The sequence below is a fragment of the Talpa occidentalis genome, unplaced genomic scaffold (genome assembly GCF_014898055.3).
Source record: "Talpa occidentalis isolate TD23 unplaced genomic scaffold, MPIMG_talOcc4v2.1, whole genome shotgun sequence".
NCBI classification, from domain to species: Eukaryota; Metazoa; Chordata; class Mammalia; order Eulipotyphla; family Talpidae; genus Talpa; species Talpa occidentalis.
Genome location: NW_026555331.1, coordinates 125,654,897 through 125,668,399, shown reverse-complemented (window position 1 = coordinate 125,668,399; position 13,503 = coordinate 125,654,897). Strand labels below are relative to the sequence as shown.

The following is a 13,503-nucleotide window of genomic DNA, read 5'->3' as shown; positions in this document are numbered from 1 at the left end:
TATGGCTTATTATCTTAGATAGCCTTTTGTCATTTGAGGATGTTTGCTGTATATACAGAAACCTGCAGAACTGTGGGGGTTTTGATAAATAAAACTAAAACCCTAAAAAAGCTATTTTTTCCCATGCAAAATCATTATATTTTCCATGTGAGGTTCTGTAATAACTAATAATGTTCTCGCAATTTCATTTCAGTGATTCTCAATTTTTTTGAGTTCTTATTTTCAGGGGCATGAAATTTTGTCATAGAAAACCACACTTAGTTTTTCCTTTGACTCTAAACTAGTGTCAGAAGCTTTTTCTTTCACTAGCAAAACTATCCTCTTAAATCTTTGCTGAGTTCTAGAATTTTATTATTTGTGCCATTTTTAGGTGGGGTGAACTAAATAAGAGCATTTCATAAAATCAAACGTGACAAGCTGATTCTACTACTAACACTATCCATTTTAAAATAAAATTCTATATTTCTTATCCTGAAAACCCTACTCTCTTAAAATTTAAAAAATATTTTCCTAGGGAAAACATAACAGACTTTAAGTCAGCACCAACTATCAATACAATAGTTGTTATACAAGTATACACACCTCCTTTATTTGGGAATATGTAGCACATATCATTTCATTGCTATATTTGCAACATAGCATATCATGAGATTATCTGTTTCACTGCTATTTCAGTGGCACATTTAGAATGTGTTTAGAATCACAGGAGGATTTGAGAATTACATCTACATCAGAAACCCTGTCAAAATCTGCTGATACAGTTTTTGCAAATAAACAGCCTTAAGTTGAGCTACTACCAATTGTTAAAATATGACTTTAGCTGCTCAGATATGAATTTACATTATGTGAACTTAATAATTATGTCTGCCCCCAAAGATGCATTTTAAGAAAATTCTTTTAAGTAGATATGTAATGTCCTAGATGATTTATGTCAATAACAAAGGGATTAAATACAGTTATTACTACCTTTCAATATTAATAAAATGCCTTTTAAGATATTCTTGTGCATTAAAACTTGTAGTTATAAACCCAGTAAAAATAACTATTATTTGCATTCCAAATTTCATTATAGAAAAATGCTTCTTACAAACTTTGTCATTTAAATGATATCTGGTCAGGTGACATTTCCCAGAAATTATTCTTTATTTAGAAACAAAAACAAGACAAAAGCAATTGATTTTAATCCAAAATGTATTTTTCCTTATAAAAGAGGTCCACATACTCACTGTGTCTACTCTACAGAATTTTCCCATTTTATTACACCACGTGTCAATTCAAGTTTATCTGGTCACTGCAAAAACTCGTGGCTAATATGTGTAATACAACACAGGAGGAGGTATTGCTGAGTTCATCTACTCTTATATACTTAAAAAAAAATACAGAAATGTTGTCCACTGTAACTGTATTCCAGACATAAAAGTTACATGAAAGTTCTAGAAAATGGAATTATTTTATTTGGTTGCCACAGTACCCTTTGAAGCCAGTTGATTAAAATGCTGAACTTGTACATATTTCCATTGGTCAGGAGCAGCATTGGTGAAGTATTTCATTCTTTCTAGAAAGTAATGTTTTTCTGCATTTTTAAAAACACAACCACAGCTTTGAGTATTCATTTGAAGTAGGTTTAGTCAGTTGTTTTTAGGACATGTTTGCTGGCACACCTATAACGGTTGCTTTCACTTCCAGTGCTGTACTCTTTTCTTTACCTGATTCCCAGAGGTTGATCAGAGGAGGATAAAGCTCACTGGATGCAAAAGTTGGTTTTTGTAAGTAATTCCTCACATAGCTACGTCCATCATCACAGTTCATTTCTTGAGAGAAGCAGGTGAAAAGACATATTACACCAATAATCCCCAGAAAGCCTCCAAGGCAGGACATAAATGTTGTGGTGCTGCTCTTCTCATATTCTCTTCGATCAGAGTCCAAACTTTTTGTGGTGATATTTACACATTGTTTTCTGTTTTTCTGATAGATGGTGGGTATATCAATACAGATTTTATACTCAGTGGATGGATTCAGATGAGTAAGATTATACACCTTGACATCAGATGGTATTCGAGCACTTTGGGCGGCATGGGAATTTTCAGTCTTGACAAAGGCTGTCCACTTGATGGTGGATCTGAGAATTTTAGAATTTGCTTTCCAAGACAGCAGAACGGAATTGGCTTGAACATCTTTTATTTTAATATTTAAAGATCCATTGTTATCCTGGGGAAAAGAACCATCCACTGTGATCATAACAGACTTCAAGTCAGCACCAACAAGGTTAGTTGCTATACATGTATATAAGCCCCCTTCGGTTGGGGTTATGCCACTTATATCTAGTGTACCTTCAGAATGGACATAGAACTTTTCTGTCAGCATGTTAGGTAAGAGTTTTTGACCAGAAGGTGTTACCCAGTAGATTTCAGGCTGTGGCTCTGCAGTAGCCCTACAGTGTAAGGAAACATAGCTCCCCGTTTCTAAATCCAGATTTGAAGGGAAACTCTCAGGAGCTATGAGAGGGAGACATATTTCCATCATTTCCCTGAAATGCACTTGCCGAACATTCTGGCCTTGGAATTCAGGTGGGTCCACACAAAAGAGTGAATCTGGCTCCATAAATCGAATGTTGGTTTTGTTCATATTAATCCAGCGTATGACACAGTCACACCTGATGGGATTGCTGTGTATGCTGATTTCCTTGAGGTTTGGCAGTGACTCAATTGTACCATGGTATAGGGCACTAAGGGCATTGCTGTTGAGCATAAGTGATTCCAGTTTGGGTAGCCTGAAAAATGCATTTGGGTGAATGTAAGACAACCTCGGATTGTTAGTCGCTTCTATTTTTCTTAAATCTGGCAAGTTATCCACAGCAAGACCATCGATGGAAATCAGGTCAGGCATATTATTTATCCCCAGTTCTTTTAAGTGTAGCATATTGCTAAAGTCACCCCTCCGTATTCTATTAATAGGATTTTTATTTAGATCCAAAAATTTGAGATTTACAACTTTTTGAAGAGCAACATGGGGCACTTTGATAAGCCTGTTGTCATAAAAGGAGATGCTTTCTAAGTTTTCAAGACCAACCAAGGCATTATCTGGTATTTCTGTGAGGTTTATACCAGCTATAACCAGGCTGCGGAGGTTGATAAGTGGCTTAAAGTTCATGTCTTTGATTTTGATAATTGGATTTTCCCCAATCATCAGAATCTCCAGATTGGGAAGAGCATCAAACCACTTACTGTTGATCATCTGCAATCTATTTGAATTGAGATGAAGTCGAAGAAGATTATGTAGGCCAATAAAGGCTCCTGGTGAAATTGTAGAAAGCAAGTTGTGATTAATATAGAGTTCTTGTAAGTTTCTCAGTCCAGACAGACATTTTTCAGGCAGTTCAGTAAGTTTGTTTTCCTCTAGGTACACAGAAAGAAGCTGAGGCATCTTTTTTACATTAATATTGGTGACTGAAGATAAATTGTTTTGAGATAAGTCCAGGCCAGTAAGGTTTACTGGAAAGTCTATGGAGTCTTCAATTTTTGCAATATTGTTAGTTTGTAGGAGCAGAATCTGGGTGTCAGCAGGCAATCTGGCTGGGAAGTTTAAAAGACCTAAATCATTACAATCCACTGTAGATGCTTCCATGTATATGGATCTGGGTGTAAACCAAGGCCTGATTTCACAAGTACATAACTGTGGGCAATCCTCTTTTTTATCTACAGCTTGTACCAGTGTAGTGATAGCTAGGCCAAGTAGCACATGAATTCGGAGTGGCATGTCCTTCATCTTAGCTTTCTTTTTCAGAAATTTAATGGGCCTGTAAGGATTCCACAGTCACTGCTAGTAAGTTCAGTAAGAGCTGTTTGATAAGAAAAAGAGTTGCATTTGTCAAATGATGAATGCCATAGAACTGCGAAGTTTTTCTTCATGGGAATAAATGCCAGTGCTACAATTGCAGTGTCCAAAAATGTCATGCATATTGGAAAAAAGAAAGTCACTATCTCTTGAATGATACAATATTGATATACTTTTTGAAGATGGAATATGTATAGATGGTCACAGGAAATTGAGTAATTCATTTATTTAAGAGTATAACATTCAAATCCCTTGCTTGTTTAGTACTTGCAGGAATAGCAGCATGATGCCAACTGTAATAAAATAACATATGAAAGAGAAAAAGAATTAGTCCAAAGGAAAAAGTACTATAATTCATTAATTATAATTATTTCATGTATAATATTGGAGCTTACAGTTAATTCAGTATGTTTTGAAGGCTTATTCTTGTTATGATTGTGATAGTTCCTGACTTAGACATTGGATAGGCTGAGAAATTTAATCATTTAGAAGACTGAGCTTTTATTAAATAGGGTGAATATAGTAATTTGTGTTGTTTCAAATATTTGTTCATATTCTGTAATTTTGTTTATTATGTTTTTTCCTCCATAATAATTAGTTATAGGGGGAAAAGGAAACCTTTCAATAATGATGATTTTTTTTTTCTCTTCAAGAAGCATTATTAAATGGTTATAAGTAGATAATACTGTTCAGTTACAATCAAATGAGGTTTAGGTCTTGGTTCCTCTTGTTCACAGGAGACACCATTTAGAAACAAAATTATAAAATGATTAGAGTCAGAAAAAGGGGGTGGGAACTGTATGGGGAATATAACCAAAATGAAAATGCATACATTATGCAAAAATGAAAAATGATGTAAGAATTATATAAAATAAAATAATTTATAAAAAAACAAAATTATAAAATGAACTAGAAGTAGTGGTACCTAGCTGAATTTCTTGTTTTCATTCATGCTTCGCTCAATAATCTACTCTGTACAAAGTAATTTGAGTTTTTCTGTATGTGGGACAATTAAGTCTAACTTGCTGTAGATATACCTGCATATTGTTATTCTTAACTGAAATCTAGATTAGTGTTTGAGTGTCTTGCTTTTCATGAAAATATGTAACTTTCTATTAGTAATAAGAAAACATAAATTTATTGCATCAATAAAACAGATACTCAGACATTTCTTCTTTTAAATGGATGCAAATGTCTTTGTTACATAAAAATAAGCAAACCAAAATCAAGTTATGGTTTGATATGTGTTATATTGAAAACACCCCACTACTTTTAGATATCTACTACATGCAAAGATCTCATGCTGATGAGATCTCCCAGCCAGTGGAAAGGACACCTGGAGCTCGGCTCCACTATTCATTCTGGGGTTTTTTCCCTACCAGCAGTAATGATCATTAAATAATCATCTCTGCCCAATACTATCATCCATAGCGGCTTTGTTGACTGACTCTAGAAAAGGTGGGTGCTTCAGTGATATAGATAGTATATTTGGAGCAGTGGTGTCTGAGAGAAACACTTCTTTTTAAGAATTTTTTTTTCAAAATTATAGAATATTTATGGTTAAAATCATACCTATCTTTACCCTTATCCTTTATTTTCAGAGTTGTGATTTTTAATTAAAAACTGAACCTTGAAGTTCAGATGATTACTAAATATCTTGAATTATAAATATCTTTTTTTTTTCATCGATCTGTTTGCTGATCTAAAATTCTTAAAGAAAAAAAAAAACTTTTTTGTTATTACCATTTTAAGTAGACTCTAGGCCCCTGGAGGAAAAAAAAAAAAATCTATTCCTTCTTCACTGAAGATACATTATCAATTCTTAGCCTACAGTGTCCTCCACAATATGGGGTCATTCTCTTTTTCCTGGTTTCTCCCCATCTGCCATTCTCTAGCTTACAGCCTTTTCTCTGCTGGCAAAATGATGATTACCTCACCCTGTTCTTTGTCTTGAATGCCTGTTTCTTTGTTTTACATTAACTCTTTATTTCCTTTTCAAACTTTAGTTCAAGTATCCCCTGTCTGGAAGCTTTCAGTACCTTGCCTTTCCTGACTCAACACTCCCCTCCCCCTTGCATCATAACTTGCTGCCTTCCTCATTGGTCCCATGGCCTCTGTTAAAGAACTTGGTTCTCTCCCTTAACCAGACACTTACTTCCTTCAGAGCATGAGCCATGAGCCCAGTCTCACTGCATCCCCAGACCATATACATTGTAGGTAGATGCTCAAGAAATTTTTCAATGAACTGATAAATTACAGTCATTAATACATTTATATAGTCATCTCTTCTACATATAATTTAAGCAAGTCAATGATTTCCTAAGTTCAATATGCAGTTGCTTTGACTGGCATAAATCTATGACTTTCATAGATTGTGTTACCTGTATTACCACAATCCAAATACTAAATTTGAGTATAATACAAATGAACAGTATACATTAAGGGAAAGTAAATCTAACATTATATCTGAAGATTATTTCTTAATTTATCCAGTTAACATTTAATGAGCACCTTCTGTGTGCCAGTTATTGGGTTAATAGCTAGAGGATTAAATGATAACATGCCTGGTCTCTTCATGTGTTTTCATTCTGAAAGGGTAAGCAAAAGTAAACAGATTCTGTGTGAAAGCTGATATTGGAGCACATGGAGGGAGCACCTGAATAAAACTAAAATAGAAATCAATTGCCTATTTATTCCCAGAATGAAGAATAAGCCTAGCTATAAAATACAAAATAGATTTCTGCATATTCCCATAAATTGTTCAGTTGAGAACTGAGAAGGTATTATTCCTGTCAATCAATCAGTTAGATCTACTTTCTCTAGCAGAGCAGAGATGCCTATATCCTCCATTATATTAACTAGAGAACTAGAAATGGTAAAGACAAGACATTCTTTTTTTGGGGAGGGGGGTGTTTATCTAATATTGCCACTTTTTATTTTGAAATTATTCTTGTGAGTGTTCTTTTAATGTCTAGCTATGTTTTATTAGAAACTCTTTTCTGATCTCATTTCATCATTTGTATAGAAACAACCACATTTTGAAGTCACTTTGCTCTTGAAGCTTTTAAAAGTAAGTAGAGTTCTGAAAGTGCTGAGCAAATTCAAATTGGGAAGCACAATAGAGGATAGGAAAAATTTGCCTTTATTCTAATATTGATTTTTTCCCTCATGTCTTTGAAGATGATTATGATACATTCACTAATGGACTATTTGGCATGGATTGTTTGCAGGATAGTAAGACAGTAATAATCTCTCACATTTTAGCTCTTTATGGTTTTCTAAGTCCTTTCTTATTCATTGTTTATTTTATCTTAATAATGACCTTGTAAAACAATTGGACAAGTGTTTTTTAATCCCTATTTTTTATGTAAGGCGTTGAGGTGTATGTACCTGAGATCATATACCTAATAAGAGATGGGGTGAGATTTAGTATTGAAAATTCCTTCACTAAAGTTTTGTCCTAAGATCTGCAGGTTTTTCCAGTCAGCAACATTGTGTACATGTACAGAGATGAGATAAACTACTTGTAACACAAATGTAGTGAGTGATTTTATTTCTCAGGGCTGGAATTACCATGGTCATGTGAATTCTGCTTCTTAAATTAAGAAAATTAATTTTAGCAGTCTGCTAATAGTGATGAGCCAGGGTTTGATTCACACAATTCAAACTCACAAGGGACTGATATACAAAACCACAACATCAGGGTATTACAGAATTATGGCTGTATACAAAAAGTTGAATCTGCTGGTCAATGTTTTGTTCTGTATAAAGAAATGTACTTATAAATACAAATTATCAAACTATAATTTGCTTTTTAATTTAGAATCAAAGGCAGGGAAGTTATGATAAATATCTTAATTATTCTAATCCTCAGAAATGATAGTTTGACATATGTGCTTTAGTAAAGAATATGTTGTCACGGAAAAAAATTTAAAAGACTACAATTAAAATTAACAATAATTAGGAAAGCAGTTTTCCCTTGCAAAGTGGAAGGGATCTCACAATTCACAATATGATTGGAAAATAAACTAAACCAAGATACATGAGGGAAGAACCCTAGTTAGCCATATTCGTTGTAAGGTAATAAATATATTCCAAATGGTTCTCTGTTGCCACAATTTACTAGGTGGGGTTAAAAATTATTGAGAATAAGAAATATCATGTATTAGGATTACATTCAAGTAAGTAACTTTTCAAGCTTAGAAAATTTTTCATTAGGTAATTATTGATAAACCTGCATAATTTTTCATACTACATCAATTTGATGGGATTATTTTCTTCTATAATGAGAGTAGGAAAATTATACTTCAAAAAAGTGGGTATTTCAACCTGGGTTTTACATACTTTAGAACTGTTGCTTAGGCAGATGGTCTGGAGCCTAATATAGGGAGTGGAACTTAATAAGCCATCAATAAAGGTTATATTATGAATTGATAGGTAAATGACTGGAGCGATGAGTGGATGAAGAGTAGATTATCTATCAGTAAAATAGCTTACCTTTCTTCCTGCAAATATGACAAACAAGCCATCTGCAAGTAACTGTTATTAATATTAGATGCATTTTCATTAAACCCTATTGCTAGAGGGTGTATTTATTTATGTGGTCATAATCTTATGAGACTATGAACCAACTCATCACTAAGAACCAACTCATCATTAACTATAGTTCTTTTCAGTATTTTTCTTTTTGGTGAAACTATTTTAGAAGGTAATTTTTGTGCCTTCTCTTAGTTTTGAAGGCAATGGAAACTTTCTTATATCAAAGCTCAATAAATTATAATTGAATATTATAAAAAGTTCAGAAGATAATGTTATTGAAATGTCACCAAAAATGAAAATCAACATCACAATGAAATGTACTATTTGAAGGCTCTTTTAAATGATTTGAGTGACTTACACAAGTTAAAAAAGTCAGCTCTTATTAGCTTATCATCTATCTTCTCTTTCCTTTAGACATTCATTGCCTTCAAATAAATATTTACTAAGTTGCTACTGCATCAGTCACTGCTTTCATTTGTAATCTTTTTATTTCAGATATTTTTACTGAAAGGCAAATTATTTTTCACTGAAAGGGTATAATTTGATAGTTAAGAATTTTGGGGGAGTTGATTTAAAAGACAGAAGACCTTTAATTTTTTTTTAAATTAAAAAGCATTTAAGATATGTTACTTTCTCAATATACATGTTCTGTAATTTTTGAGTATTTTTCATAGTATCTTTATTTTTCTTATGTATAAATATATTCTAGCCAGCAGCATGAAACCACAAAATATAGGCAATCAAAAGAAAGCCATTTTAAGAATCCATATCTTGCAATATTTAAAAATACCTGTGGACACTCATTGTAACTTGAGATTTCTTTAATTAATCTAAAAACACAAAATGTTTTGAAATATAATTATATACAGAATCTTTTATGGCAAGTGCTATTTTTTTCCCCTGGTAAATGATCTTCATTCTTTACCCTCATTTGTTTTTCATCATTTATGAAACATTGATTGAGACTAATTTTTGGCAGGCATGGCTGTAGACAATAGAAAGCCAATAATAAATAAAATTAAATATTTGCTAACCAAGTTTCTAGTTATAGAAAGAATGAATAGCAGAGGAGGCTTCACAGTCGATTTGACTTACAATAAAAGAATGTGCACTGCTGTGGGGGCACTTAAGAGGGAGGAACGCTTAGTTCTTTCTGTCCAGCAAGAGCAACCCGTATGTCTGTTGTTCTTTTGTAATACTTAGAAATAAAACATAGTGAAGCATACTGGGGAAACTTGTGGGTAAAATGATTTAAGACCCACTATTTTTCAGATGACTTTTTACAATACGAAATCTTAAGAACAAAGCATGGCTGGTTTCCTGTACCTCATTATATTTATTGGAAGAACTACACTGTCTGAAGAAGAGAAAGAAACATTAGGATATTTGACTTTAGGCTCAAAAATTGGGGAAGTTAAGAATTTTCCATGATTACATTAAGGCCCAGTTTTTAGGATCAATGAATTATTGGTTTTTCAAACCTATCAAATTAATTACTTGTCACATTCCTATTTCATTTTATGTCTATATAGTATTGGGTAAAGTGGGTTACTAGGTTAACAAATTAAGGTAAAATTATTAAGTAGGAAAATTGCCTGGATTTGGTCCCTGGATTGAGTAAATAGGCATATTTATATATGAATAAATATATTGATTTATTTTGCTAAAATGAAAGGTATGGATTTTTGCTAATATTCAAGTTGCAGCTACCTGAATAAATTTGGTGTCAATAAAATTAGCATATTTTTATATTGTAGAAATTTTTACATTGTCTTGGTTTTGTCATCATTTTACTGGTGAAGTCCTTTGTTCAAATAAAGTCTTACCCAGGTGTGCAGTAGTCACACATAGAAAAAAGATCTATTCTGGTTAAAATGGGAGGTAGAGTGGTCAAGTGTAGCTTGGAGCTATTTGAAAGTGTCTAGATGATGCCCAAACAATTTGGCCTTCCTGTCCATAGTATCTGATCCTAAAGGGGCTCAGTTTCTTTGAACCATACAGCTGTTTTCATACTCTCTTAGAAATGAAGTTATGGATGCCTTTGGAGGTGAAATGATTCATGCAATATGGTTCATTCTAGGGGACTATTGAGAATTTGGAGAGATTTTTGACTTTCTTTCTAATGAAAATTTCCACACTATCATTTCAGTCTATATAGGCCTGAAAGAGTTAGGTTTATTTCCCTTGGTCTTGACTCATTCCAAGCAGAACTCTCTCCTCCCGTGGCGGGGTAGGGGGGAGTGGCTTTAATAGCACTCAACTTCATGGTTAAGTATTTGCTGTGTAATGGAGGGAGTATGGAAGAAAAATATGTTCTAGAGAAGTAGAAGGAGCAGTTAATAATGCATCAATGTAGGATATCCCTGGTGGCACAAAGAGTTGAGCACAGTGCTGTGAAGCTGTCCACAGCCTCTGCAGCACAAGTTTGATCCCTAGCCAGGGAGCTACCCACATGGTGCAGCAGACCTCTCCCGACTCACCCGCTGTTCCCCTCAGCAGTGTACTTCAGTCTATCTACCTGTTCTGTTTCCCGCTCTGTCTCTGGTGAATCCTCTCCCTCCCACACTTCTGGCCTGTACCCCAGTTCTTGTAATCATAAATAAATAAATATTTAAATAAAAAAAAGCATCAATGCAAACATACCATGTGCCACTGGTCTTATGCTTTATATGAGTTCTCACAGATAGTACTCATGTCATTTCTTTTTGTAAGCACTATTATTCTTAATTTTCGCACAGTGCACAAGAGGTTAAATGTCATGCCAAGTCACATGCCTTTCATTTTTTCCTCCAAAGTCCAGTCTTAACTGTAAAATTAATTAAATTAGGAGTTCATTAGATTGAGGTGGCTCTATTGCTGTGGTGGCATAATGCAAACAAAGTGTAATTTTTGCTAATGATTGAGATAAATCATATTTCTCTCCAAGTCTTACTTTCCAACAAAATGTGGGGTTTGAGCAAAATCTTTACTATTAATTCCAGATTGATTGCAAATGTTCTAGGAAATTCCATAGAGGAATGGATGAAGAAATATATTTACAGAGCAATTTTTTCATTATTGTGCAGAATTTAGGTACTAAAGTATATGTAATATATCCCCATATATTTTATGAACACTCTCTTTGACAATGGTATTCTTAGATTCTGATATTTTCAAATTCCCTAATCAGATATTTTGAGATTGTCAAACTGGCTGAGTCTCTCATCATTGTGATAGGGATAGCTAGAGGTAAAAAGAAAAAAAGAGGGAGATTTGCTATTATATTGTGTGCTTGTTCATTCAAAACTTACAGTTGAACATAGAGCACCTTAGTGTAGATCCTTTCAAGTCTTGTACTATTTCCATCCTTCATGAATGTAGCTCAGCTGATCCTCTTATATTAAAATGTAGGCCTTGAAATAAATTTGTTTTTGAGAAAACAGGGCTAAATTTGATGGTGCAATTTATTTTTCTCTTGAAACTTGAAATATGTTTGGGGAAGATTTAAATGGAGTCTTAGATTTTCTTTCCTTTTCATCTACTGTTTTCAGAATTTAAGACTTGTACTTACTATATGAAACATCCACAGATAAGGTAAAATAGAATCAGGATAAGTTTATTTAAAAAATAATTTGAAGAGTAGATATTTCTTCTTTATAATTTTCTTTTAGAGAGTAAGGTGTGGAATCTGAGTCTTAGGAGTATTTCATATTGGTATAGTGATTTCTGTATACTCATTAATTACCAGCTTGTCATGATACTGTCCTTTCTCATTATGAAAAGAATTCTGGCTTATATTTGTTTTTAATTATAGTTTTTGCTTAACTGAGCACTTCATTAATAGCATTATATGTGAATTCGATTTCTGTATATGATTAGCAAAACAAATAACATTTCTAAGCCAGAACTTGAATCTTTATGCTTGTATTTCTTCTGAAAATCACTCCATGTATTGAGGAACATTAATTTGTAGTATAGCATAACATTCTTCATTCAGAATTGTGTGAGAGCCAATGGATTTTGATTGCTTGATATGCTTTTTAAACTTATGTTTTTCATCCCCTTATTATTTGGCATTTGTATAGTCCCATGTTTAGGTATTTGTGGGGAAAAATCACTTATTTGTGAATTATCTTTAATATTCACCCCACTTAGATTGCAATATAATGTTATTTTCTAAATTGGGAAACAGTAATGGAAAATTTGCTTCAGGTGATATCTGAGCTATGATCTCTGAGCTAGTAACAGCACCTTCACAGCAGGGCATTGTGAAAGCACACGGACCCTAGGTCACAAAGAAACAGCCTTATGAACTTTAGTAACTTCATTTAAAAAATGAGAAGTTTCTGCAAATTATATAATTAAATATTTTTGTTAATAACCTTGAGCAAATAAGCTCAGTGCTGTTCCAGAAAAATTCCTGTGTAAATATAACACTGACAGATACTGAATTTATACAAGTTTCATGTTTTCAGGTTTCATCAGTTTAGTCACATGTTTACATGTATGTCAAATAGGTTTGCTAATTTTAATAGACCTAGAGTAGTCTATTAAAGGATTCTTAGAACTTATACAAATTCATAAAAAATTTGGAAGTTTTTTTTAATCACTTGTATGTCAGTAACAAGTTATGTGTTTGTTTCTAAGAAAAATAATTATCCTTTGGCAAAATGCATATGTGTATGGGTGTACTACTTTAGTAGCTTGTTCCATTTAGAAAATTCTCACAGTAGCAGACTAAATTTATGTACTAAAGGTTTTAATTTTTTTCCATTTTTTTAGTTAGGCACCACATGTGTGTTTTAAAAAATCCACACAACAGGAACACTCTCCTTCAGTTTACCTCCTTTTTTTTCCCCTTGATACTTTTGATTCCTAAAACGTTATTCTTAGTGTCCAGCTCTAGTTTATTAGGGAAGCTACTGCATTGGAATGATTTATAAATGTTGCTGTTTATCTTCAAAGGCATTTCTGGCCACCTATCAAGAGTGCTTCTCTGGAAAAACTCCTCTGGTTGAATGACAGAAGAAATACTTCTATATTGTCTTGTAATAGAGTAGTTTGAAAATTCGTGTCTCATGCAAACCTACTTTCAATTATCCTACATATGATAGGGAAGCTTTTGGGATAATTACCCAGGTGATTCAAACA

At 33.3% G+C, this 13,503-nt stretch overlaps 2 protein-coding genes across 9 annotated transcripts in view; one reads left to right on the top strand and one right to left on the bottom strand.

Annotated features, from left to right (window-relative positions):
• IMMP2L (inner mitochondrial membrane peptidase subunit 2) overlaps positions 1-13,503 on the top strand; it is a 732,784-nt gene that overhangs the window by 329,337 nt on the left and 389,944 nt on the right. The gene's annotated exons all lie outside the window — the stretch shown is intronic.
• The window catches only part of LRRN3 (leucine rich repeat neuronal 3), a 34,249-nt gene continuing 21,870 nt past the window's right edge, over positions 1,125-13,503 (bottom strand). The window contains exon 2 of the mRNA XM_037511697.2: positions 1,125-4,127. Coding sequence (XP_037367594.1) covers positions 1,639-3,765 — 2,127 coding nt within the window. The 5' untranslated portion in view covers positions 3,766-4,127 and the 3' untranslated portion in view covers positions 1,125-1,638. The remainder of the gene's footprint in view (positions 4,128-13,503) is intronic.